At 43.7% G+C, this 27,733-nt stretch overlaps 1 protein-coding gene and 1 non-coding gene across 3 annotated transcripts; one reads left to right on the forward strand and one right to left on the reverse strand.

Annotated features, from left to right (window-relative positions):
• On the reverse strand, positions 1-27,147 carry LOC119655194. Of its 2 annotated transcripts, none has more exons than XM_038060963.1 (5): positions 26,973-27,147; positions 26,471-26,600; positions 11,879-12,060; positions 256-359; positions 1-187 (listed from the first exon to the last, which is right to left on the reverse strand). In XM_038060963.1, exons 1-5 carry the CDS (start codon positions 27,009-27,011, stop codon positions 73-75), a joined length of 570 nt encoding a protein of 189 aa, XP_037916891.1. In that variant the 5' UTR covers positions 27,012-27,147; the 3' UTR covers positions 1-72. The 2 variants fall into 2 exon arrangements, with proteins under 2 accessions (XP_037916891.1, XP_037916892.1); XM_038060964.1 differs by having other exon boundaries at positions 26,471-26,907; positions 26,973-27,109.
• A 128-nt stretch (positions 27,148-27,275) lies between these two features.
• On the forward strand, positions 27,276-27,348 carry Trnar-ucu. The gene has a single exon. It is a non-coding gene; the product is annotated as a tRNA-Arg (tRNA).
• The last annotated feature ends 385 nt before the right edge of the window (positions 27,349-27,733 follow it).

The raw sequence follows: 27,733 nt of genomic DNA on the forward strand, positions 1-27,733 counted from the left end.
TTTTGCTTTCTGTTTGCTTTATTGCTTCCGGTCTGTATTAAGATAAAGTCATTTCAATGCCATTAGGAGGATCTATGCATCGGTGTCCGCTTGCTTCTTCTTGTTACAGTTCATCCATTTAAACCAGGGCTTGCAAAAGAGAACGAGTTCCAATGGTCCTGAAGCCGCACGGTCCGCAGGAGATACTCTAGAGTTATGGATAACGGAAATAGATATTAAAGTATCGGATGAAAGGTGTACAATAGTTATATTTACTGTAGAAGATTTAATTGCGATTCTGTCGGATGTACGACAATAGCGTCAACAGTAAAGGTTGCATGCAGCATAAAAGCAAGGCCAGTAATCAGCGACACGATACTCTGAAAAAATGGTTCCGTGTTATACATTAAGTTGCAATGTAGTATTATTATCAAAAGGAAAGTAGGCAAGTTGAGGTGAAATTTCATTTTCTATATTTACTTGAAAGCATTTAGGCTCGTACGCATAGTCACAACCAGACTATATGAGAGAGGACATCAAAGGAAGCTGTGAACAATTTGAGTACAATAACTGTAGCTGACAATATTATCGGAACTGAAACTGCTCGAGACGGCAAATTTCTTTAATTTCCCGAGCTAGAGGCTCATAATCTTCCTATGCCCTCCTGGCCCTCCCTCCCTAATAACTCGACCCACCCTTCCCTTTCTCTATCCACTTTCATGTACACCTGTGGCGTCCTCCACTTTAGCGTTTGTAAAAACCACTTAGATCGCACTCTTCACCTTGCCGTCTCTCACCTTCCTATGCGTTGTCTTTCCCAATCCCTTAATGCTCCGTGTTACGTTGTCCCTTACGCCCATCATCCTGCTCTCGAGTTCAATGTTCAGATATCCCAACTCCACTCTCCTGTCGCTCGCAAACCTACCAAGTTCAACTTTCGTCAGGCGAACTTCGAAGGTTTGAACTCAGCCCTGGCGTCAATCAACTGGGTCCCCCTCCTCTCTCCATTTACGTGTGACCAAACACTCAACACTTTCTATACCATTTTATCTGATCTTCTTCCTTGTTATGTTACCTCTTCTCCTAAGTGCTTACGCTCTTACCCCGCCTAGTTCACCACCGAAATTCACAAAAAACTACGTTCAAAACAGACTGCGGGAAAGAAGTTCCTGTCTTCTAGAAACGTTGCTGACTTAGTTTTTTTCAAATCTCTTCGTTCCTCGGTCAAATCCTTAATACGTAAGTCAACACGGCTCCGTTAAACGTAGGTCCACTGCCTCCAATCTGCTTGACTTGACTACTCTGTCACCAAATGTCTAAATTCACGGCAAGAAATGCATGCCATTTACATTGACTTCGCGAACACTGTAAATCACAAGATACTTCTAACCAAACTCTTGTCCCTAAACGTTCCCATACCACTTGTTTTATAGCTTGCCTCTTACCTTTGCAACCGATCCTGCCGTGTCTCTTTTGACGGCTGTACTTCCCGCTCCTTCTCTCCCTCTTCTGATGTCCCACAGGGATCTATTCTGGATCCTTTGTTATTTTTATTTTTTATTAACGACCTTCCTCACCTCCTTACTTCTCCCTGTTTGCTCTATGCAGACGACCTTAAGCTGTTTTCCCCTATATCGTCGCCTATGGACTGTATTTCCCTTCAATCTAACCTGGACACTCTGGTTCGTTGGTGCTCGACTAATGGTTTAGCGCTAAGCGTCAGAAAGTGTCACTATATTTGCTACTCCCTAAAATCCTCATACACTTCTTTCTCCTACTCTCTTAACAGGCATTCCTTATCCTGGTTAAGCTCCAATCAAGACCTCGAAGTCACTTTCGACAATAAGCTCCGTTTTGACATCCATTGCCTCGATGTCATCAATCGAGCAGCAAAATTGTCAGGCTTTATACTTCGCTCCTCCTCTGATTTTGACTTCATCCAACCCTCCTTAGCTCTCTTCAATTTCCTCGTGAGGGATACCTTCGAGTATTGCCCCGTGATCTGGTTACCCTCCCGTAGCTGTGACTGTCTTGCCCTTGAAAATGTACAACGTAAATTCACCGGTTCCCTCTTCTTTAAGAAAAGCTTCCCTCGTGTGTACTACTCCTCCCGACTCCGCTATCTGAACCTTCCCTTCCTACAACAGCGTAGATCCTATCTGGATCTATGCACACTTTTTAAACTTTCTTCGGGTCTGATGGACTGCTCCGCCGCTGACGAGATCACCTGCCGTCCTACGTCTTATAACACACGTAGCGCAGACATTTTCAACGTGCCCTACGCAGAGCTCGAAGTCTACTTTCATTCCCCGATTCCTAGGCTTTGCCGAAATTATAATGCAGAACAGTTTGGTCCTTCTAATTTCCTTACTTTAAGTAGTTTTAAACGTAGGATAAGTTTTTTGCTTTCTCCTCCTCATGAGGACAATAATTAATTGGAATTTACTCTGTTTGTTGTCCGTTAAATTAAATACATAAATAAATAATTAACCTTCTTCTACACGTATTTCCGTTGAATTATGGGGGATAGCAACATCAATAATATACGCTGAACGACCCCTCTTATCAACTAACAGCACGTCAGGCTAGTTGAGCGTTGCATGACGATCAATTATAGATCTTGCCATTCCCAATTATCATCATCATCATCAACGGCGCGACAACCGGTATCCAGTCTAGGCCTGCCTTAATAAGGAACTCCAGACATCCCGGTTTTGCGCCGAGGTCCACCAATTCGATATCCCTAAAAGCTCCATCTTAGGCAGGGTCTGCCTCGTCTTCTTTTTCGACCATAGATTTTGCCCTTATAAACTTTCCGGGTGGGATCATCCTCATCTATACGGATTAAGTGACCCGCCCACCGTAACCTATTGAGCCGGATTTAGATTTCGTCATTGTGTAGGCTACGGAATCGTCCATCTTCGGAGAATTCTTCTCCCGAACGCGGCCAAGAGTTCGCAATTTTTCTTGCTAAGAACCGAGAAGTTTCCGAGAAATACATGAGGACTGGCAAGATCATTGTCGTGTACAGTAAGAGCTTTGACCCTATGGTGAGACGTTTCGAGCGGAACAGTCTTTGTAAGCTGAAATAGGCTCTGTTGGCTGACAACAACCGTGCGCGGATTTCATCATCGTAGCTGTTATCGGTTGTGATTTTCGACCCAAGATAGGAGAAATTGTCAACGGTCTCAAAGTTGTATTCTCCTATCCTTATTCTTCCTGTGTGACCAGTGCGGTTTGATGTTGTTGGTTGATTCGTCTTCGGTGCTGACGTTGCCACCATACATGCCGTAAACAGAAACATCGAACTCTGCCTGCCATTCATATCAGCAAACCGGATATGTTCCCGTGATCAGACCATGTTTGTATCCGAGGTACTGGTGAATCACGTTACATACAGCATTATGCCTGTTCCCTTATTTCACTGACATCATAACAGTGCAGCCAGAAATGAGATGGCCCAACCTCTCTTACACAGAACCACAAATTCTGCACTGGTCGTTCGCCATCCGCTCGTTAATTATGAGCTTTTGATAAGCTCGGGTGCGACTTCGCTGTCCTGAATGGCACACATAAATCCCTTTGTTAGTATCCTCGCCCAAATTCCTACACTCTACTAATGTTTTGTTGGTTTAGCGCTTCGCAGCAGTCTTTACTCTTAAAAGATCCCCAGTTGACAGTTGTACATTCTTTATCTGCCTTCCTCTGATTGTGCTCCTTAGAATTATTTAGCTTTGCTGAAATACCAATGAAACGGGAGTGGGCAGCTCTCTGGGAACCCTACCGGTGCTGTTCGGGGATTTTAGAAGCCAGTTGCTTTAGAGCCTCCCTTTCCGCCGATTCTCGATCCCTTTTCATAGCGGCGTATATTAATGTTAGTCTCACTTGGATAGAGAAACTCAGTAGCATCCCAATATTTGCTAGCACTGTGTAGGCGATCCAAATACATCGAATACCTTTTGACAGAAAGCCTTAAAAATTCAGTTGTCAAGTTTCAACATAGTATGGTGACAGCTGCTTCTTTTTAGATAACTATTTTACATGGTGTGGAATATTTACCTCAAAAATGTCGTTACAGTGCTAAGTCGACGTACTGGGGGCATGTTTTTGTCATTACCGTATACTTTCATTCACCTTTTTTCACGGTATATCAGCCCCCTATCGAGTTAGTTAAGGATGGGCTTAAGAAATGTGTCCGAATAGCTAATTGATTGGAGAACAAGGCTGTCGTACCGCAAGTCGCGGTTCAAATTTCATTGATGGCAATGGGATTTGTATTGTGATTTGACTTACTTTGACGAATACCAGTCAATATAGCTGTGAATAATCACCTAAGTCAAATCAGGGTAATTATCTCGGGCGAACCCAATGCTGACCACATTGCCACCTACAGTGTACTATTCACTGTAGCTCCATGAATGAAGTGCTTCAATACACTTTAAGGCCCTGACCTAATTGAATTGTTGCGCCCCCGATTATTATTATTCCGAGTTATCACAATCTCGGCAGATGCCGGATTTTACCTAATACTAGCACTTAGTGCCAAGCATTTAGGCTCGGACAATCCTACCTACTTAAAAACTAAAGGGGCGCTGGTGGTGGTGGCCGGTGGTAGGTCAGTGGGAGAATCCGTCGAGTACTCCCCGCAACAACGAGCACGTATGCAGAATGGTGTACTTCTGCATGGTTTGAACCAGACTGTGCGAAAGTCCCAGGACATCAAGGAAAGCCGTGAGGGATTTAGGTACAATACCTGTAGCTGACAATATTATGGGAACTACAACCACCCGCTCGAGACGCCAAATTTCTTTGATTTCCCGAGCCAATGGCTCATAGTTCACCTTCTTCTCCACGTATTTCCGTTCAATGTTGCTATTATGGGGGATAGCAACATCAATAATATACGCGGAGCGACCCGTCTTGTCAACTAACAGCATGTCAGGTTTGTTGTGTGGAGCATGGCGATCAGTCAGAACTTGCTGGTCCCAATACATACATACAATACAATACAATACATGCTGTAAGCAGAACTATCAAGTACTGCTTGCGGCTCATATCGGTAAACCGGACATGTTTCCGTGATCAGCCCATGCTTGTATGCAAGGTTTTGATGAATAACCTTACATACAGCATTATGTCTGGTGATGTATTGCACCGGTGCCATAACAGTACAGCCACTAGTCATTCTCCACCAGTTCTTTCATGATGAGCTTTTTATAAGCTCGGGTGGCTACCACGCCGTTCTGAATGGCACACATGAACCCCTCCCAGCACACAGCCATCTGTTCGACAAATGCAAATCGACAAATGGCTGCCAAAGACAATTCACGTTCCATTCATCGATCCGCTCTTGGTCCGACTTCACCCCACTCAGAGAATTGAAAGATCGATCCTTCAAGTTAAGTGGAGTCAGCCCACAGTCTGTCTTACAGGCAGCCGCATGCAAGCGACTTGCCTGCTTTTTTCTGTAAAAATAAGCGCGCAGCGAGTCGACTTGGCGATGATGTTGTGCCGCCACGTCAACCACGCCCCTACCTCCGGTGTCACGAGGCAGGTTCATCCCCTTCGCGGCAGACTTTGGATGATGCATTCGGAATTTGGACATAGTTGTCCGTACCCGCCGCTGGACGTTTTCCAGATCGGTCTTCGTCCACGGCAATATTCCGAATGCATAAGCCAGTGGAGGGATAGCGAATACATTCAACGCGCTCATTTTATTCTTCCCCGAGAGATGCGATTTCAGCACCAGCATTACACGTCGCAGGAATTCGGACAGCAGAACATCCTTCAGATCACCAACTCGAGCATGGGTTCCTTGCAGAATTCCTAGGTACTTGTAGAAGTCTGTCTCGGTCATAGCTTCGATGTGGAGGTCACCAATGCTATGTCCGGCATGCGGCTCGTGATGACCTTTGCGGATGGCTTGGATTCGACACTTGTCTAATCCAAACTCCATCCGAATATCACGGCTGAATATGTCTATTATTCGCAACAGACTTCTAAGATGGTTGTCAGTACCAGCATACAGCTTGATGTCATCTAAGTACATCAAGTGTGTCAGTTCGCACTTAGCACGTTGGCCATACTTTATTGCAAAACCATGCCCTCTAGCATCATTCAGTAGCCATGAAGGAGGGTTCAGTGCCATACAAAACCAAAGGGGACTCAACGAATCCCCCTGGAAGATGCCTCTTTAGGAGCTTCCATTCTTTTTATCCATTACAGCTGTTCTTCATTTATAAGTTTCACTTAGGAAAGAACACACCAACAAAATCTCCCTGTGATAGAACAAGACATGATAAAATCCCGATAGAAATCCTTCTACTGTATAATAGTGGTACTTATTATTGACTAGAATATCAGATCAATTAATTTAATTCAATATAATTATCATAGTTTGTTATACACTTTAAGTACTCAATTACAACTAGGAGATGCGGAACTCCGCCATGCTATTAACATAGTATGCTGGTCCCAAGCCCAGGTAAAGGAGGAGGGTTTGAGGCAACGTACTCTGTACTATCCTCAGTAAAACAAAAATAAAATGCTGAGATCAGGGAAAGAGATAAATAGAGTATAGTTGGATTTATTCTACTATGCAAAATCCTACCTGATCTCTCTTGGTGACAGGCCCCGCGACAGGTCGACCAAGAAAATGCATAGAATGTCGTTACAAACATGATGATCGGATTAAGTCAGAGGCCTCGGAGAAATGCTAGGGCGTCCACCTCAGTCGACGCGGCAGGACGGGCCCCGGTCCTGTCGAGAAATGGGCAAGGGTTCTTGACGCATGGACGGCGTCAGGACGTAAGCAAGTTAGTCCGCACACAACGAACAAAACAAATACGTGTCTGCACGCTAAATGTTGGTACCCTAACTGGAAAGACCGAGGAACTCGCAAGAGCCCTTCGGAAAAGGTGCATTGACATCTGCGCTCTGCAAGAAACCCGATGGTCTGGTGCCAAAAGCTGCGACATTGAACGCGAACGCGGTAAAAATGGCTACAAACTTCTCTATTTTGGTAACCCACACACTCAATATGGTGTTGGCATTGCCATCTCAGAGGGTTTCCGTGATGCCATTAAAGAAGTCGAACGATTTGATGATCGGCTGATGAAGCTCACCATTATATCAGCTGATCGCACTATTCACTTCTTCACCGCGTATGCACCACAGACAGGTCGACCTGATGCCGAAAAAGATGCCTTCTGGCAACTTCTCGATGAAAAGACTTGTCACGTGCCTGCTGATGATTACATAATCATTGCCGGCGACCTTAATGGTCATGTGGGTGAAAAGGCAGACGGTAGCAGGTGCCATGGGGGAAAGGGGTTCGGAGCGCGCAATGAAGGTGGCGAACGTATAATCGATTTTGCGGACACCCATGACCTTGTACTTATGAATACATGGTTCATCAAACGATTGTCTCATCTTCCCACATTTTATAGTGGGAACAATAAAACGCAAATCGACTATATTCTCATAAGACGCCAACATTTTACCACTGTCACTGATTGCAAAGTCGTTCCCTATGAGACCATCGCACCTCAACATCGGCCGTTGATTGCTGTCCTGCGAATTAAGCCACCGATAAAACGGCGTGAGGAACGCACTGGCCCGCCGCGCATTAAATGGTGGCGATTTGGTGAGAAGAACGAAGAAACGGTCTCACTCATACGATTGCCAACCATTACGAATGTGGAAGAATCATGGAACCAAATGAAAGACACGATCCACAAAGCGGCCTCTGCAACCCTCGGGGTCACCAAGCCGGGTAAGCGGTACATCAACCGAGATACTTGGCTTTGGAATGATGATGTTGAAATGAAGGTCCGTGAAAAGAAACGCCTCTACCACAAATTTCTCGACGATAAAACGCCTGCTAATTGGCAAATTTATAAGAATGCCAACCGGGAAGCAAAGAAAGCGGTCGCTGTCACCCGAGCGAACCATTTCAAAAATCTTTACGATAAACTGGACACTCGGGATGGCGAGAGAGATCTGTACCGACTTGCTAAAAGCCGTGATGAACGCACACAGGATATCGAACACTTCTGTTGTGTTAATGACAAGAACGGTACTTTGCTTACTGATCGTCGAGCCGCGACGGATAGATGGCGAGAATACTTCGAGCAGATTTCAACTGAAGAATTTGCTCATCCTCCACTTCCACAATCATTGCCGACATTTGGAGCAGTTCCACCAGTCAGCGTAACTGAAGTCGAGGAGGCAATAAAACAAATGAAATCGGGGAAAGCAACAGGACCTGACGACATCGCATCTGAGCTCTGGAAAGCAAAGAGCTGGGACCCAACACCGTGGCTCAGTGAATTCTTTAACCGGGTTATTCAGGAAGGAAGAACACCATCTGACTGGCAAGAAAGTACCACTGTTCCAATATGGAAAAAGAAAGGTAGCCCAGCAGAATGTTCAAATTACCGTCCGATCCGGTTACTTTCCCATACCATGAAGATTTTTGAACGCATTCTTGACAACCGTATTCGCGAAATCGTTGAAATAACCGTGAATCAAGCCGGATTTGTCAAGAACTGCGGAACTACTGACGCAATACACACTGCGCGGTTACTCATGGAGAAACACCGTGAGAAGCATCGCCCTCTTTACATTGCCTTTCTGGATCTTGAGAAAGCGTTTGACCGTGTGCCACACGAACTCATCTGGTATGCTTTACGACAACACTTCGTGCCAGAAGAACTCGCGCGCTGGGTTCAATTGCTCTACCACGATCCGAAAAGTAAAGTTCGAAGTATGGCGGGTGTATCAAAACCGCTTCGTGTCTCTGTTGGAGTTCATCAAGGAAGTGCCCTCTCACCACTCCTCTTTGTCCTTGTTATGGACACCGTCACACGGGATATCCAACGTCCAGCGCCCTACACACTGCTTTATGCAGATGATGTTTTTCTAGCATCTGATAGCAAAAATGATCTCGAGCAACTTGTTCAAAAATGGAATGATCGCCTCATGCAACACGGTCTCAGATTGAATTTAAACAAAACTGAATTTTTGACGACCGATCCCCATGAAACAGGCACAATCACTGTCAGCGGCAGTGATCTGCCCAGAACTGAGCGATTTAAATACCTCGGGTCAACGCTATCAGCCAATGGAGAGCTGCGTTATGAAATTGCTTCACGCATTAACGCAACCTGGATGAAGTGGCGTTCCACAACTGGTGTCCTTTGTGATCGACGTATCAACGAACGTCTCAAATCTAAAATTTACCGCAATGTCGTCCGTCCAGTCGCTCTCTATGGTTCTGAGTGTTGGCCGACCATAAAAGACAATGAACGACGTCTTGCGGTAATGGAGACGAAGATGCTACGTTGGACTAGTGGCGTCACACGTTTAGATCACATCCGAAATGAGGATATCCGCGATCGTTATGGGGTTGCACCGATCGTGGAAAAGTTGCGAGAGAGGCGTCTTCGATGGTATGGTCACGCAATTCGTGCAAACGAGAATTCACTTGCCAAGATTGGTCTGAACATCGAAGTCGATGGTAAACGACCAAAAGGCAGACCTAAGCAACGGTGGCTTGATACGCTGGACGGGGATTTGAAAGCCTCGAGATTGCACCCAGATCAGGCATTCGATAGAGCCAAATGGCGAAGCCGATCACGACGAGCCGACCCCGCTTGTGAACGGGACAAAGGCTGAAGAAAAAGAAGAAAAAGAAGAAGATGCGGTCGTCGAAAAGCCTTGGCATAATCGATAGAGCAACTCAAAAGGTTTCTTTGGCCTCTAGTTGCTTGTCCTACAACTACCGAGTCGAAAATGAGCTGCTCTTTGCAACCCCTTGACCCAACTCGGCAGCCCTTCTGCTCCTCGGCCAAAATGTTGTTGGTCTCGAGGTGCGCATTGACCCTTCCACTAATAATGGAAGTGATGAATTTGTAGAGGGTTGGTAAGCAAGTAATCGGTCTTGTGTCTGCAGGGTCCTGTACCGTGTCCTTCTTAGGGATAAGGTAGGTTATCCCCGCAGTGAGGAAGAGTGGAAATTCCTCCGGCCGCCTCATGACCTCATTTATACTGCGTGCCATTATTATCAAAAAATGGTGTATAATATTTAATTTTTTACTATCAGTCCATCATTCGTCATGCATTCTAATTCGAAAGTGAATTTTCAACACAAACGACGGTACAATAGTTGAGGTAAGTAAGTAGAGTTAAGCCTTTCCATCTCGTTGGCCAGAATGCAAATCTTGGTTCTAAGAAATATTTGTTTTTGGCTTTGTGCTTGGCTCGCTGTTATAAATCTAATACTTCATTATCACCAACGGTGCAATAACGGGTATCCGGTCTAGGCTTGCCTTAATAAGGAACTCCAGACATCCGGATTTGGGCCGAGGTCCACCATTTCAATATCCCAAAAAGCTGTCTGGCGTCCTGGCCTACGTCATCCCTCCATCTTAGGCAGGATCTGTCTCGTCTTCTTTTTCTACCTTTTTCTTTTTCCTTTTGGACTGGATCATCCTCATCCATACGGATTAAGTGACCCGGCCACCGCAACTTATTGAGCCGGATTTTATCCACAACCTGACGGTCATCGTATCGCTCATAGATTTCGTCGTTATGTAGGCTACGAAAACGTCCATCCTCATGTAAGGGGGCAAAAATTCTTCGGAGAATTCTTCTCTCGAACGCGGCCAAAAGTTCGAAATTTTCCTTGTCAAGAACCCAGGTCTCCGAGGAATACTTGACGACTGGCAAAATGATTATCTTGTACAGTAGGAGCTCTGACCCTATAATAAAACGTTTCGACCGAAACAGTAGTAAACAGTAAGCCGAAATAGGCTCTGTTGGTAACCAAGAACCGTGCGTGGATTTCATCGTCGTAGCTGATATCGGTTGTGATTTTCGACCCTAGATAGGAGAATTTATCAACGATTTCAAAGTTGTAGTCTCCGGGCTTTATTCTTCCCGTTTGACCAGTGTGATTTGATGTTGTTGGTTGGTTGGTTTTTGGAGCTGACGTTGCCACCATATATTTCATTTTGCCTTCATTAATGTGCAGCCGAAGATCTCGCGCCAATCAATACCTGCTCGACCTGGATGAAGGCAGTTTGTATGTCTCGAATTGTCTCATGATTTCGACGTCGTTAACATAGGCCAGTAGTTGGCGGACTTAAAGACGACCGTGCCTCTGGCACTTACTTCAGCATCACGGATCACTTTTTCCAAGGCCAGATTAAAGAGGACATATGATAGAGCATCCCCTTGTCTTAGACCGTTGTAAATGTTTAATGGTCTCGAAAGTGATTCTGCTGCTTTTATCTGGCCTCATACATTGATCAGGCTCAACCTAGCCAGTCTTATCAATTTCGTCGGAATACCAAATTCTCTCATGGCCATGTACAGTTTTACCCTGGCATGCTATCATAAGCGGCTTTAAACTCGATGAAAATAAGTCAAATTTGACTATACACGGTTACTTTCATTAGCCAGTGCATATTTGAAAGTACATAAGTTAATACAACGAAGTCAAACTCAAACCATCATTTATTAGCAAGGACGACCGATCAAAACCGAGCTCCTCGCCACACTCAAAAGCAATGAATACTTTTGATTTTATTATTGTTCAAATTTAGTCAACAAGATTGTTTACTAAAGATGAAAGTACCGCGAACCCAAGAATCTGGCGAATATGTCACGTAACCTCATTATAAAATACAATTACACTTGGCGATACCCGCGCCGTCTAGCGTTAAGCTCTTAATTTTCAGGTTTATGTAACCGGTTGGCTTCAAAGCTCTCTATCTAGTTCCGGTTAAATACAAGAACACTTGAGGAAAAAATCACAGATGGCGCAATTATCGTTAAGGGGAAACTTTTAAAGCGCTCACAAAAATAATTTTGAGATAATCATTTGCATACGAACCTGTGTCTTGCATATTACGAAAAACTCGTGCTCAGATTCTTCAACATCTGAAAGATACATCAGATGGAAATCGTTCTCCGCGTGGTACATTGAAACGATTGAACCGATAATGAAGCACGCCGCTGCTATACCATTGACAGCAGCTTGGATAATTAGATGCACGTCAATGTGGAAACATATCACTGAAATAGAACATGAAAATTAAATTAACAAAGAAATTGATAAAAATTGTCTATTGGCAGCAAAATATGATCGGAATTCTGGGCCCAATTTACGAAATCACCCACTATATAATGTGGAGGGATATTTGAAGATAGCAGACACGTGTTTCGGACACAACATGTGTCCTTCTTCAGTGCTGGTTTTGTAAAACCTGTAAATCTATAAAAACTGCTGCTAATAATTTTTCCTATCTAGGGTCGAAAATCACAACCGATAACAGATACGATGATGAAATCCGCGCACGGTTGTTGTCAGCCAACAAAGCCTATTTCAGCTTACGAAAACTGTTTCGCTCGAAACGTCTCACCAGAGGGTCAAAGCTCTTACTGTACAAGACTATGATCTTGCCAGTCCTCATTTATTCCTCGGAGACTTAGGTTCTTAGCAAGAAGAATTGCGAACTCTTGGCCGCGTTCGAGGGAAGAATCCTTTTAAGGATATCGAATTGGTGGACCTCGGCGCAAAACCAGGATGTCTAAGTTCCTTATTAAGGCAGGCCTAGACCGAATACCGGTTGTTGCGCCGTTGATGATGAGGATGTAAAAACTGCCATCCTTAAATAAATAAAATCTATAGTTAAACTGGAAATTTTTCCTTTCAATAGTTTTACTTAAGAAGAACTATAGTAAACAAAAGGACTATTTTTATAAAACTTAATACAAATCCCTTTGCAACCAGTGACATTTGAACTTTTGTTTGTTGCAACAGGCTAGTGCTCTAATCACTAAGCAATCCAGATACCACATATTTCTTCCTAAAATACTAGATGTAGGACAATAAGATGTTTTACAAATGATGCTGTGGACTAAAATATACATTTCTACTAAATTTTGTCATATCCCGGTACGCAAAAAACAGCATGTAACACATTCGGAGTACTACTGAAAAAAGTGACCAACCCGGAAACAAATGTTTCTACCACCCAAGAATCTTCTAATTTTAAAAATTCCGAATTCTGCTTTCGCCACGAGGGAAATCGGCAGACTAAGGGGGGCAGAAAAAGAAAACGAGACCCTGCCTGAGATGTAGCGATGGCGCAGGTCAAGACGACGAAATATACTATGCAATTGGATAAACTTTAAGGGAATGTTTCTAATCTATTATCTTTGTGACATTTTTAAGATATTACTAATTTTCCCTCAAAACTAGAAAGTTGAAAAATAACGAAATGGAGGAATACCCGTTCAGACAAAAAAAAAAACCGATAGGCGGGGGTATACGAGCTAGAATACTGTCAACCTCGCCGCCCTTGACCGCTGTTTTCCCGGTGGTCGCCGTCTTGTTTGCATTCTTCGTCCACCAGTTTCATTCTCTCTGTCTTCAGTTACCCTCCTGCCGAGTGATCGGCTTGTCTCGTTAATAGATTTATTATAACATCTTGAATGGTTATGCTGAGTAGGATGCCTTCCAGATAGTCTTATACTCTCGGTTGAACATCTTTGAAGTTAGACCGTAGCCCGGTTTAAGGGGGTCATTCCGTGTGTCGGATTCGCGGAATTGAATTTTTTTTGGCATCAATTGTATCTAGATATAGTGTAGAAATATAGGCAAAGTGATTTTTTGATATTTGGAGTCGTTCGGAAATTATAGTGTTAAACATGTGATAAGTCTCATGCCAGATTTATGTGGATTGCCGTAATAAAGCTCGTATTTATCGATCCGAATGACGTTCGAATGACTTCGCTAAAGGACAAAAATTGAAGCCAAGACTGTACATGTGTTTCTTTGAGAAACCTAAGGTTTATAGATTAGGTATCGCAGGTTAATGGTCAGTGAAGGTTTTATGGCTAAAAATCCCATTCTGCTTTTTAAATGCGTTTTCCTCGAAACTGCATGTTGAAAATCGGCTGCCACCATAGCCCAAAATCTATCCGACTTATTCAGAACATATTTCTACGGTCCGCAAACTAGGATAATTGCGATTCATTCAGTAGTTTTTTTATTCATTGAAGAAGCCGTGAAAAAACACCAAAATTCACAAAAAAAGTTTAACACGGCACCAACAATTTATCTTTTAATAGTTTTTAATAATCCTAATTTGCGGACTGTAGTTAAGTCTGTACGTTAAAATGCCGTTTACTTTTTTTCTTTAAGATGATCACGGCGCCCTCTAGCGTGGCAGCAGAAAAACACCTTTTTTGGAGGTGGGTGTATAAATTGCCCTGTATTTCAATAACCAACAACACGATCGGGGTGGAAAAATTCCTATGCACGCTCAAGATATTAATAAATAAATGGTGAAAAATTCGTATTTGTATTTTTATCCAGTTTTTCATAAAAAAGCCAAAAGAATAACCTTCACAGGGGGTGACCCCTTAAGACTAGAATCTATCCCAAAACTTCACATGAATTTGCTTCTTACCTAGCTTGATAGCTGGTTCATTGTCAATCTAGTGTAGTTTGATCAACTTTGACGGGACTTCAATCTCGGCCAATATTGCTTATGGTTGCTTATAGTCCACGAATGTCTGAAGTATACTTTCAGTATTTCGCCAGGACTTATTTCACTGGGAGTATATAGTTGATCGACGATTTGTTTGGCTGGACTCGCTTTAGTATTTAACAATAAGAGTAACTTATGCAAAATAATGAAAAACTTCTGATTTTCCGAAGCATGTTTCCTCTTTTTACAGAGTCCGACAAAAAGCTCGACCATATTTTTTTGTTGAGGTTGCAGGGAGTCCTAAGTCCGCATGCCCTTGATGGCCGACCGGACCACTTGAGAAACAACTGACTCTTTCTCTTGTGGTCCACGGACCCCTTTTTGTGGGGCCAAACACCACATGGTGGCTTTCAAAACCTTGAACACCAAGGCCAGATCTGTCAGCAATAAGACCATGCTCTCAGTCTTGTGGGGCCAAGGCCCAACAAAACAATTAATACCCAACACTATCCCTAACCCCTAATGGTTAATGTAAATCATATAATAATCGAAAAACGACACCTTTCCGCACAGTAGTCCCAGCCATTAATGAAGCTTGTTTATTGGATACTGAGATAGCCGTCGGACATCTAGAGAAACTATCGATAATCCTGAGGCAATATTGATACCCATATACCCATGGAAGCTTAGTAAGGTGTTTGTGTAAATGGTCAAAGTGTCTGGCTCGCCGAACTTTCCCAGAGTCGAGAAGTTATGGCGGTGCAGCTTAGTGCTGTGACTGGACTGACACTGCCGTGATAATCGAATGAACTCCCTTTTGATACCCCTTCGCCATGATGCTCCGTACCATAAAGTGTACCATAGCTTTAACACTGAGTTACTTCCTGTTGTGGAGCACTTTGGAAGATGCATTGCGTGTCTGTGGCTGGGAACTATGGCTATATATATCCTGTTGTTACATTACCCGAAATGGAGTAGCCGCCGATGATTAACGACCAAAGGTCAGCGGTATAGCGTTTGGAACGGAAGGAGGCATCTCTGCAACATCTGCTTGTATCCTCCATCAGCGATAAGGTTGTCCTCTATTATGACGTATTCAACTGACGTGTTTGGCATGGCAAAGTCTTGCCTAAGCGTTGTTAGAAAGTGTATATGAGAAGGCTAGGTACACAGTGAAAGGAAGCCTTTCGATGAAACTGTAAAATTGTTTAATTGCAACATAGACGGTCCTTGAAATAAGCGGCACACCTAAAACGCTGCTTTCCTGAGTTGAAATGGGGTCTCCGCTTCTATTGTCTTCCTTTACTTGACTGGCAGACTATTAATCAGTTCATTGAGTTAACTTGGTGATTTACGCTACTTTGGGAATATAGCGTTTGTAAAAATTAAACATCCCGAGGAAACGACAAAGTTTGTTAGCAGACTAGGGGTTCCGGGAACTCTCGATAGTTTGGATCTTGTAAACTGGAGATTTGGTTCTATCGTGCCAAAAAAAAGCAAGTATTTGGCCTCACTGTTACTGTATACGGCCTTGTAGGGGTTTAAGCGAAGCCTTTTGCGTAGAATATGGAAGGATTGATGCAGATGTTGGGGATACAGCTCATTTGAGAATAGGCAGTTGCACAAAAAGACAACCCATTGCAAGTTGAGAAAGGCTAAGTCACGTAACTAGCGAGTAAATTCAAGAGGCTGAATGGAATCATGAAAGCGACCTTTGGGCCGACGATTGGCAGTACGTATAGGTCCGAGCTAATCTGTATCCCCCGTGACTCACCATGAAGCACCCGCCCTCAGAACGAGGTAGAACTGGCTCGCCAACAGGCGGGATGAGAGCGCACAACATCCTGTTCGAGCAGTTCCCTGAATTTCTCCTTAGCTGATTTTAAACCAGTGATATCAATTAGCGAATTAACTAGAACGAAGAAAATAAAATCTACACTAATAAGGACTGAGTCGGCGTCTACGATGATAAACCACCAGGGGTTAAGTGGATGTAACTCCAGACTGAGAATCAACACGTGGGAAGTAAAAGAAATTGGTGAGGCGTTGGCTGCACCCAGCATCTGAGGTTGACGCTGAAACGACAAGCTCGTCTGAGAACGTAACCGGTTCATCAATCCTGGTGGATTTTGACACTTTTAAGAGAGCATATCTAACCATATGATTAGGAATACGTCTTTTCTGATTGCCTTCCTAGTATAGATTACTCAACTCTAGCGCCGTGAGTAGTCTATGCACACGAACCGGTGAGGTGACCGAAGATGTTTGCCTTCAAGTTTCCGTAATTTCAGATTGCCGAAGGGGCAATAAGTATGTCTGTAATCTCCTGGATGACCTTCAGGTCAAAAATTGATGCGATTAAGTCATTTCTGCTTGTATCGGGACGAATCCTATTTTCGTTGGAAACTAAAACAACTTGATTTGATAAATCTTAAGTACGAAATTCCAAACTTTTCACACGCAGCAATTGGCGACTATCAAGGTAGTCTACGGGGTTCGTCGATCCATCAGCGACTACTGATATGGGTCCATTTCTTCGTTAGAACTCAGAAATTTGCGCGATATAATATCGAAGTATTGACCACGATATTCCCGAAATTATATTCTTGTGGGACAATTGCGTCCCTCAATGAAGGTTCCTCCGTCGCAGGCCACGCAATACGTGCTTGGTGTTTGTGTGAAACGCCACGTATGTTGTTACTCACACTTTTTTCAGTTTAGTGGGAGGAGCTGCAGCTTCAAGCAATCAGACCTTTGCTAGGGCCATTGTACTATCCCCGGAGATCGCGTATTCATCGGCCTCTCACTGACGGCGTTCACAGGCTTTCGCGAATCTGAGAACATTCTTCAGAGACAGAGAATGCGCAGACTCTTCGTTGACGAAAACCTTACCAAGGTATCTTCGTCTGAGGTCTGAGGAGGGCGGGCAGTTACATACGAAGTGCAGGGCTGTCTCTTCTTCCTCCTCGCATTGACTGCATATAGCTGAGACCACCACTCCGATTTTTTCCATGTGATAGTTTAAGCGGTAGTGTCCCGTTAAAAGCCCTACTAGGGTTGTCATGTCCCACTTCTTTTTTCGCTTTTTTTAGAAATTGTTTGTGAAGAACTGGATCAAGATACAAATACGAATTTTTCACCATAAATTTATTAATATCTTGGGCATGGGTAATAATTTTTCCATCTCCAAAATAAGGTGTTTTTCTGTTGCCACGCTAGAGGGCGCGGCAATCATCTTAAAGAAAAAATGTAAACGGCAATTCAAGGTGCGGACTTAACTACAAAGTAACTTAACTGCGCAAACTAGGATTATTTAAAATATTAAAAGCGACATTTTTTTGTGAATTTTGGTGTTTTTTCAAAGATTTTTTAATTAATAAAAAAAAGCTACTCAATGAATGGTAATTATCCTAGTTTGCGGACCGTAGAAATATATTCTAAATAAGTCGTGAAAATTTCCAAGAATTTCGATGGATAGATTTTGGGCTATGGTGGCAGCTGATTTTCAACATGCAGTTTCGAGGAAAACGCATTTGAAAAGTAGAATGCGATTTTTAGCCATAAAACCTTAACTGATCATTAATATGCTATACCTAATCCATAAACCTTAGGTTTCTTCAAGAAACGCAATTCAATTCAATTGCTTCAATTCTTGTCGTTTTAGCGCACTTTATTACGGCGATCGACATAAATCTGGCATGAGACACGTAATAGTTTAACACTATAATTTCCGAGCGACTCCTAAATCAAAAAATTACTTTGCCCATATATTCCACATTAGATACAATTGATGCCAAAAAAATTCGATTCCGCGGATCCGAGACACGGGATGACCCACTAAAGGGACAACAAAAATGCCGCTCCGGCAACCCCAGGTTTTTTTACAAGGATGTCCTTCTGTCTTCTTTGGTAGTGCTCAGAGGTGGCGGTGAGGAAGATGGGGCGGCAACCCTATCGGCCAAACCAAAACCAAGTGGTCGAGGAGAACCTCCATAGTGGTGGCACCGGGAGACGCTGTAATTACTTTGGTTTGCCGGCCGTGATTCAGTAGGCGAATGCTCCAAAGACCTAATTAGGGCGATCAGACCCGAGTCTGCATGGGGACTCATCTGAAGTGGCAAATTGGTCACGAAACCTTACCAGGGGTATACTGGCACCATGGGAACCGGGAAAGCCCCTGGACTCACATACTTCGGGTGAATTCCTGTTGTATGTGAGGACAGCTCGGTTATTTGCAGTTGGCCCCCTAGTGGGAGTTTCATGGTGGTTGTGGTTGTGCTCAAGCGAGAAGAGATTTTCGGGCCTCGACGTGGTGTTGCGTATCAATACGGGTGCCGTACTCCATAGTTCGGTAGAGATTTAGGTAATTCTTGCATCCACCAGTATGAATGCTAAGCCATGCACTTGGTATAGATTGGTACCGTTGTTGCTTGTCTCAGCGGGGCTCTGATTGTGGTTACAAAATCAATCCGTGTCTTAAGAGGACCGGTGGATTAAGTCTCACGACAGGTACCTACGTTAAACACCATGGACGTAACTGTCTTCTTTGCAATTTCCCCCTCCAGAGTAGACTCACAGTAGATGGCCGGATGCCAAAAGCTGGTTCTGGTCTCATCATTGTGGTTTAGGACCTTGACGAGCCAGTCTGTCAGCCCCCTCATTACCAGCGATGTTTAAGTGCCCTGGCACCCACATCAGGAGTGGTTCGTTCAGTCGGCCAAGTTTCAGCAGCACTTGACGACAACTCCACACCAACTGGCTTGATATGTTTAGTGCTGAAAATGCTGACCGACTGTCGGAATACATTCGAATGATGCGCCCCCGCCATTTTTGTCGTAAACATTCTTCTGCTGGTAATAAAATGCCATATATCTCCGCCTGGAATATGGTCGTCATTTTTCCAAGAGATCGAGCTAGTTCCATAGTCGGATTTCTCGAGAACACTCCGGCACCCGATCCATTTTCCATGACTCACCATTCTTCTCTTTTGATGATTACGACAGAATATGCCTTTTCGAAGACGATCCTGGAAACTATATGATCGGCGAGCATCAGAATCACGTGAAGCTTGCCAAGAAATTTTTAGACGGATGCATGACCGTATGATTGGCCCCCTTTCCACGTGCCAATAGTATCAAGGCTATAAGCGTCGTTAGCTGCTTTCCGTTTTACCTCCAAATGGATTGGGGATAAATTTGGTGGAGCTTCGAGTGCAACAGTCGGCGCACTACTCATTGCTCCAGTAATACTTAGGCAACCGAGCCTCTGAATCTGCAACTTGCAGCTGTCAGCAAAGTTCAGTCGCGACCACAAAGCATGCACGCATACATCAAAATGGGCTTTATTATGGATGGTGCTTCCACGTTAACCTAGAGCCGAGATGTACTCCTAAATATTCGACTGTTTGTACCAGCTGGATTTCCACCCCCGCTAAGGTGGGTAGCGTCTGGTTGCCCCTCCTGACGTTCCTAGTGAACATAACTAGTTCAGTCTTACTAGCGTTTACCGTGAGTCCATTATGGAGACACCAACTGTAGGTTACATACAGTGTTGCATTCAGACGGTCACATACTGGGTCCGAAAACTTGCCTATAATTATTACGGTTGTGTGAAGACCTTTGTGCAAGGTGTCCATTACCAGGAGACATAATAGAAGAGAAAGAAACCCTTCCTATGGGCAACCCCTAAGATAAACTGCCTCAATAGACTTCTGTCCAACCAATATGCGAAACTTTCTTCACTCTAGCATATGAAGGATCCAACTAATTAACAGCGGATCGAATGCACAATTGAAGGCCCCTGCGATGCCCATAAATGCGCCTAAAGCGTAGTCTTTATCGGACATTGCCTTCTCAATTTTGGCCGTTAGTTCGTGGAGTGCAGTCTCCGTGGGTTTGTCTTGCTGGTAGGCATATTTCCTAGTATGAAGTGTCCGCTGAGGGATATATGTATGCCTTATCAATCAATCTACTAGTCTTTCCAGTCCTTTTAGCAGAAAGGAAGTTAGACTGATCGCTCGGAAGCTTTTTGCGTCGGTGGGTTTCGCTGGTTTGGGAATAAATATTAGCTTCACATCACGCCAGCTGGTTGGAATATAAGCATGTGCTATGCAAGCGCAGTATATATTCCGAACGCGTAGGCTCAGGGCAACCATTCCTTTTATTATTAGAGTTGGAAAAATAGCATCCAGACCAGCAGACTTGTATTCATGGGACATGGAGGTACAATGCATATTTCACTCGCTCCTGTGAAACTCCTTTGTATCCTAGAGAACAATCTTTCGGTTGAGGGCTGTATTTATCTGTCGACCCGAGATGAGATTTTGCATCATCATCATCAACGGCGCAACAACCGGTATCCGGTCTAGGCCTGCCTTAATAAGGAACTCCAGACATCCCGGTTTTGCGCCGAGGTCCACCAATTCGATATCCCTAAAAGCTGGCTGGCGTCCTGGCCCACGCCATCGCTCCATCTTAGGCAGGGTCTGCATCGTCTTCTTTTCCTACCATAGATATTGCCCTTATAGACTTTCCGGGCGGGATCATCTTCATCCATACGGATTAAGTGACCCGCCCACCGTAACCTATTGAGCCGGATTTTATCCACAACCGGACGGTCATGGTATCGCTCATAGATTTCGTCATTGTGTAGGCTACGGAATCGTCCATCCTCATGTAGGGGGCCAAAAATTCTTCGGAGGATTCTTCTCTCGAACGCGGCCAAGAGTTCGCAATTTTTCTTGCTAAGAACCTAAGTTTCCGAGGAATACATGAGTACTGGCAAGATCATAGTCTTGTACAGTAAGAGCTTTGACCCTATGGTGAGACGTTTCGAGCGGAACAGTCTTTGTAAGCTGAAATAGGCTCTGTTGGCTGACAACAACCGTGCGCGGATTTCATCATCGTAGTTGTTATCGGTTGTGACTTTCGACCCTAGATAGGAGAAATTGTCAACGGTCTCAAAGTTGTATTCTCCTATCCTTATTCTTGTTCGTGTTTGTGTTTGACCAGTGCGGTTTGATGTTGTTGGTTGATTCGTCTTCGGTGCTGACGTTGCCACCATATATTTTGTCTTGCCTTCATTGATGTGCAGCCCAAGATCTCGCGCCGCCTGCTCGATCTGGATGAAGGCAGTTTGTACGTCTCGGGTGGTTCTTCCCATGATGTCGATATCGTCAGCATAGGCCAGTAGTTGGGTGGACTTGAAGAGGATCGTACTTCTTGCATTCACCTCAGCATCACGGATCACTTTCTCGAGGGCCAGGTTAAAGAGGACGCATGATAGCGCATCCCCTTGTCGTAGACCGTTGTTGATGTCGAATGGTCTTGAGAGTGATCCTGCTGCTTTTATCTGGCCTCGCACATTGGTCAGGGTCAGCCTAGTCAGTCTTATTAATTTCGTCGGGATACCGAATTTTCTCATTGCCGTGTACAGTTTTACCCTGGCTATGCTATCATAGGCGGCTTTAAAGTCGATGAACAGGTGGTGCAACTGTTGTCCATTTTCCAACAGTTTTTCCATCGCCTGCCGCAGAGAGAAAATCTGATCTGTTGCTGATTTGCCCGGAGTGAAGCCTCTTTGGTATGGGCCAATGATGTTCAGGGTGATGGGGCTATCCGGCCTAGCAAGATAGTGGAGAATATCTTATAGATGGTACTCAGCAACGTGATACCTCTATAATTGCTGGACTGTGTGATATCTCCCTTTTTATGTATGAGACAGATTATGCCTCGTTGCCAATCGTCAGGCATTGATTCGCTATCCCATACCTTGAGCACAAGTTGATGAACCACTTGGTGTAACTGGTCGTCTCCATATTTAAGATTTTGAGATTTTGCATGCTGTCTGAGAAGTACATTTCGAGCAAATGGTTTGCCGTTTCTGTGTAACCCCCCGGTCTGTAAACGTAGATAACTCAATTGCTGACTGGTTCTTTGACAAGGATCCGCTTTAGCTTTGAGGTCGGTTTTAAACCTCTTTGCACCGACTCCAGCAAGCGGCTGAATCACACTTTAGAGTTCGATTGAGGAGCCCCCTGGTCGTTCTCCTCTGTTTCGCCAAATCCGAATTGCAGCATGGTGTTTTACCCTTCTTTGGCATTATGAGTGGGCAGCTCTCTTCGAAAACTTCTCTCATTCTGACTGTGACCATCTGTGTTTTCTCTATTCCAACAATGGATTTGATGCGTCTCCCAGGGGTTGTAACTCGGGCGCTCAGTTCTGTTTTGTATGTCGCCGAATCTGTCTTACGTGGATTCCGAAATGAAGAGAGTGGAGGTAGCGCTCTTCGGATATTGCTGGTGGTATCGAGGTGCGCATTGAATTTTCCACTAATAATGGACATGGCCTTGTAGGGGGTTTGTAGGCAAGTACTTCCGGTCTTGTCTCAGCGGAGTCCTGTACCGTATCCTCTTTAGGGATAAAGTAGCTAATCTCCACAGTGAGGAAGGGCGGAAATTTCTCCGGCCGGCTAATGACTTGGTTTATGCTATGTGAATGAAGCGACCATGTATACTGGTGCACTTTTTGTACCAGAAATTCTGCATCCGGTCCAGTTCCTTGGGGTAAAATCAAACCCGACATTCTTTTAATTTGTGAGCCGTTGCGTTATTTAAACAACTAAGCCGGTTCCTTGGGTATGTTACATACTGAATACGCCTGAATTGGTTTTCGCCATATTGCCGTGAGCGACTGTATATGCCAGAAATTTTCCGTTTGAGTGTGTCTAGAATTTCAAGTATGGATGTTTCACTGGGATGATATAGTATGGCGGTAAATCCTCTGCACTTTATTCTTTAACAGATTGCTGGCTTTGCTAGTGCTGATTTAAGTCAGCTTAGCAAAGTCTTGCCTCAGTGAGCCACATCAGCCTTTCAGAGGGTTTCCAATTGGAATCTCTTCGGTCACGGAAATCAATAAAACGAAAGTAATCCTAAAACTGGTCATACCGTGCTTATGAGAAGCCCCAATTTCAAAAATTCTATCTACGCTCGTCGTAAACCTCAGCGGAGACTTTAGTGTGATGGTTGAGAAGAGTGCTTTTGTCGAGCACTAAAACTGCTAAGTTCTGCGTGACTGGGCGGTTTATTGCAGGAAACACTCGACGAATCTCCGGCGCAACAAGAGGCTATTGTACTTATCTCCACCACTGTACTTTCGTGGTAGCGACGGAAGTTCACTTTCTCACCCCATTCCCTTTTCTGTCTACACAAATCTACTGAATTGGTTGTGATAGGTTATGACGACGCAGCTGCAACCCGCAGAGCTATGTTCCCGGCTATGTGGCACCTAGACCCAGAACTACCACACGATAAGCGATTTCGACGCAGTGCTCTCCCAACCCAGCCCGACCCAGTCACCAAGTGAGACAACCGGACCTTGAATTTCTCCTTTTCAGAATGAAACTCCATCTGAAAGCCCTCTGCAAACTAGACTTAGGATTTCCGAATAGCCATCGCTACAAAGTTTTCAGGCGCAGGATTTCCTGAATAATATCGCCTGAGAGGGTAATAAAGCTTCCGTAAATGGGAGTACTTGTCGGCACGAGTTCATTGCATACTTTCTAGATTGTTCTAGTGCACTGGCAAATTGTACTGCCTATGCTATTATTTCATACTCAGGGATTTTGAAGAAGTTGATTTGGCAAGCCAGCTGACATTTATCCATCCCTCAAATGGTTAATGTTAGCTGGCCTTTATGAAGTTAGGTGCTGTTAAAGGCGGTGGATCCATGCTTAGATCAGGCACCCGCGTATCCCATACGCTAGCAATAGGGACGGTTCTAAGGCTGGAAACGGGTTTGTTTTTTGTTTTGTGAAAATACTGCTATTTGTCAGGAAATAACGGAGGTATTTTAAGCAGGAAACGTCAAGCTAAAATAAGAAATCTTATGTGTAGCGAGATAGGTATTTATAAAGATGCAGCTTGAGAACGGTTATATTGATATGCATAAGTCCCCAACCAGGAGGGGAAGCCAATGAAACCGAATCTTGACGTGATTTTATTAACATGATAGCACCTTGAGGGCACTGTGTAATAATGAACTTATCTGGGTCTAGTATTGTGGTACGTCTTGCACTAGCTTCTATCATCTCGGAAGAGGTTAAAAAATGGAGTTCTACAATGTAAATGCTGCCTGATTTTACACAAAGTTCTATTTCATTTGAATATAACAAAACTATCAATTGATGGTTTCAAATAGTCGTCTCAAAATAATGGAAAGCTAAGAGTTTTCGCAAAAAAAAAGAATGATTTTAATTGTTTAATACATATGTTCACCCTCTCTATAGTCTCAAAAATATATAATATAACCAAAGCCTAAAATCCTAGGCTGCATCGGTATTCGGAGGACATGTACTAGTAATAAGAATTAGGAATAGGAAGTTCTGTGAATAGTAATGGAATGGAATGTTTATATTGAAATTGTGGAAGGATCGAGGCTTTTCGGAGTGCAGTCATCCAGAGATTACAGGAACTAAATGGCGTAGCCTACTCGAAAAATTGCTGCTATTTTCGTCGTTAGCGCTGAGGCAAGTTTTTTGATGGTGTCTGACCTCCACCTTGCGGACCAGTCTGTCTGAAAGCAGCTGAAGGTGTGTTGGCTCCAAATATATTGATTCGAAAATTTGACATGAGTGTGAATCATATGGAGTTGAACTCCGCAGGGCAGAAATTGACACCCTCTGAACAGTTGTCTCTGCCTTAACGACGACTAACAAGTTTTTGCTATATAACATACACCATTTTGTTAATATTGAAAGCTAAAGTCGAGGTTGAGTCGCATCACCCTCTGAAACTGTTGCATTGGGTTCGAATCCTCGTCGACGAAATAGATCTTGATGTTTATCTATGTGTTTCTTTCAGAACCAGGAACAGAATGCAGTAGTATTATATGCTTGGTGATGGTAAAAATCAGAGAAATATAAAGTGACCAAGTATAACTTAACGTTCGCTAGTTCTTGATTTGAAGTTAGAAATTGAAGACCCAATTTTCTGCATTGTTCTATATGTCACGCCCCACTTGAGAAAGGCAATCAGATCCGAGCCCGCAAGAGGCTCATCTGAAATGGGTCTTAGGACGAGGCCTCAACGAAAGTTATCTGGTACCATGGGAATCGAGATGGCGCTCTGAGAGTATATGCTTCACGGGTAGTCCAGGTGACCGGTTATTTGCGGTGGGCCCTGTTGCGGGAGTTCATGTAGTTGGGCCCATAGCGCGGGCAGAGCCCTTTGTGGGTTCCAACGCAAAGTTGCACTGTAGAGCTTGAGAGTTGTGTCCGTTAATTGCGGGAAAAATGGTAGATAGGCTATCCACTGGTATAAATTCATAGTCTGCACTCAATGTAAACTAAATCAATTTTTTTCAAAGGACCAAATATAAGTATTATATACCCATTACGAAATCAAAGGGCCTGTGATCTGAGGGTGTGATATCGTTCGATATTCTGCAAGAGCCCCAATGTCAGGGAATGCCACAGTGATGTCGATAACTTCTCGCCTGACCACGTTGAAGAAAGTGGGTTCATTACCCAAATTGAGTATCTGCAATCCAGTTCCTACCTGATACTCAGGAAGTCTCGATCCTCTCGCATTGTTGGTGGAACTTTCCCAGCATATATGGTCGGCGTTAGCATCCTATCCTATTATTCTCATGCCTTTTGGCATATTGGTTAGTTCTGATGAATGTTCCATTGGGAACTTCATCTACCTTAGAAGGGAAATAAGTAGAGCGCCATAGGATCCCCTTATCTTCCTGTTGGCCTTTTATGGTTATGGTGTCTGGTCTTTTGTTAGGTTAAATGCGTTATAAATGCGATGTCCACTATTTAAAAAATATTTTTTTTGCCAAAATGCTATTTTACGAAAGTTGCCTTAGCCTTACCAGTCGCTAAAGTACATTTTCTTTAAAACGATTAAATGAACTAGTTTTATAAGTGCAAGCGAATATTATTGAAACGGGATACTTAGTAAAAGGAATTATTTTACTTACTTGCCATTGAAAATATGGAAACCAGCGTGAAAGCGAAATATGTCCCGCAAAAGAACATCTCATGGGGTAGAGGCTCCTCATAGTGCAGAAAGCCACGAACGTGCACCCCGGCTGCTACTAATCCGAGGAACTGTCCTCATCGAATAGCATACGTCGCACCATGGTCATCAGGTCCATCAGCAAACAAACCGCAAGCAGTGAAAGGAAAATCACACAATAAATTTTTATTAAAAGGCAAAGCACCATTTCGGCAATTCGCAATCACTTTAGCCCTAATGCCGTCTCTCAAAAGCCAATAACCTTTCAGTCAGGACTAGTGCAATTTGCGCTTCGATTCGAAATGAAAAAATGCCAAAAAAAAAATTTTGAATTTAGAAATCCGGTAATTAACGGAAAATTTTCAAATTGCCTACGTAGCCGGATTACACGCCATTGAACTGAAAGTGAGAGCTTTCGAGAGTAAGAATGCAAGCCAAGCCACTCGCCCTAAAGCTCAACTTACCGCCTCGACCAGATGAAAGACGAAGAAGACTTCCCTCATGCTTCTGAGCTTTTACCAGTTGAAGTTCTTCCGCGTTAAAGTGAGGATTGCGTCGTGGATAAAAGTTAATTGAAAAAGTAAGAAAAGTTCTAGCGTCGAAGGAAAATTTGTAAGTTTTCTAGTCATGGAAGAAACATAAAAGTGAATGCGCGTTGACGGGAAAAGCGATGGTGGGTGCGATGAAAAAGTTAGCAATCGTTGAGTGTTTGCTGAAGTTCTAGGTGGCAATACTGATGTACTGCTTCTGGCAATGCTAGAACACGTGTCCCTTTGGCGCAGAGGATAGCGCGTTGGACTTCTAATCCAAAGGTCGCGGGTTCGATCCCCGCAAGGGATGTTGTGGGTTCCTCCCACATTTTTATTACTAAAATGAACAATTGAATTTAAGAACATTCAGAATCTCTTAGCCTCCAACAAGCGAGTTGTTTCCGGTGTGCGGTACGGTAATACCCGATTAAGGTGAATGATCCAAAGCAAAAGTGGCTAACGCTTGAATCATGCACTTTTTTCTATCAAAAATGCTGAGCACTCCGATATTTGTAGGTTCTTAGCTGATGTGTGGAAAGTATGGAATCAACATATTCTAGACAATTTCATGTTGTTAATGATATGCACGAAAAGTGAAAAACTTATTTTAATAATTAGGAAAGAACTTAATATCTACCACGGTAGTAGCGGTACAAAAAGTCCAGCACATTTTTTGCGAAAGGTGTTTTAATTTG

This window comes from Hermetia illucens, chromosome 4 (genome assembly GCF_905115235.1).
Source record: "Hermetia illucens chromosome 4, iHerIll2.2.curated.20191125, whole genome shotgun sequence".
Taxonomy (NCBI): domain Eukaryota; kingdom Metazoa; phylum Arthropoda; class Insecta; order Diptera; family Stratiomyidae; genus Hermetia; species Hermetia illucens.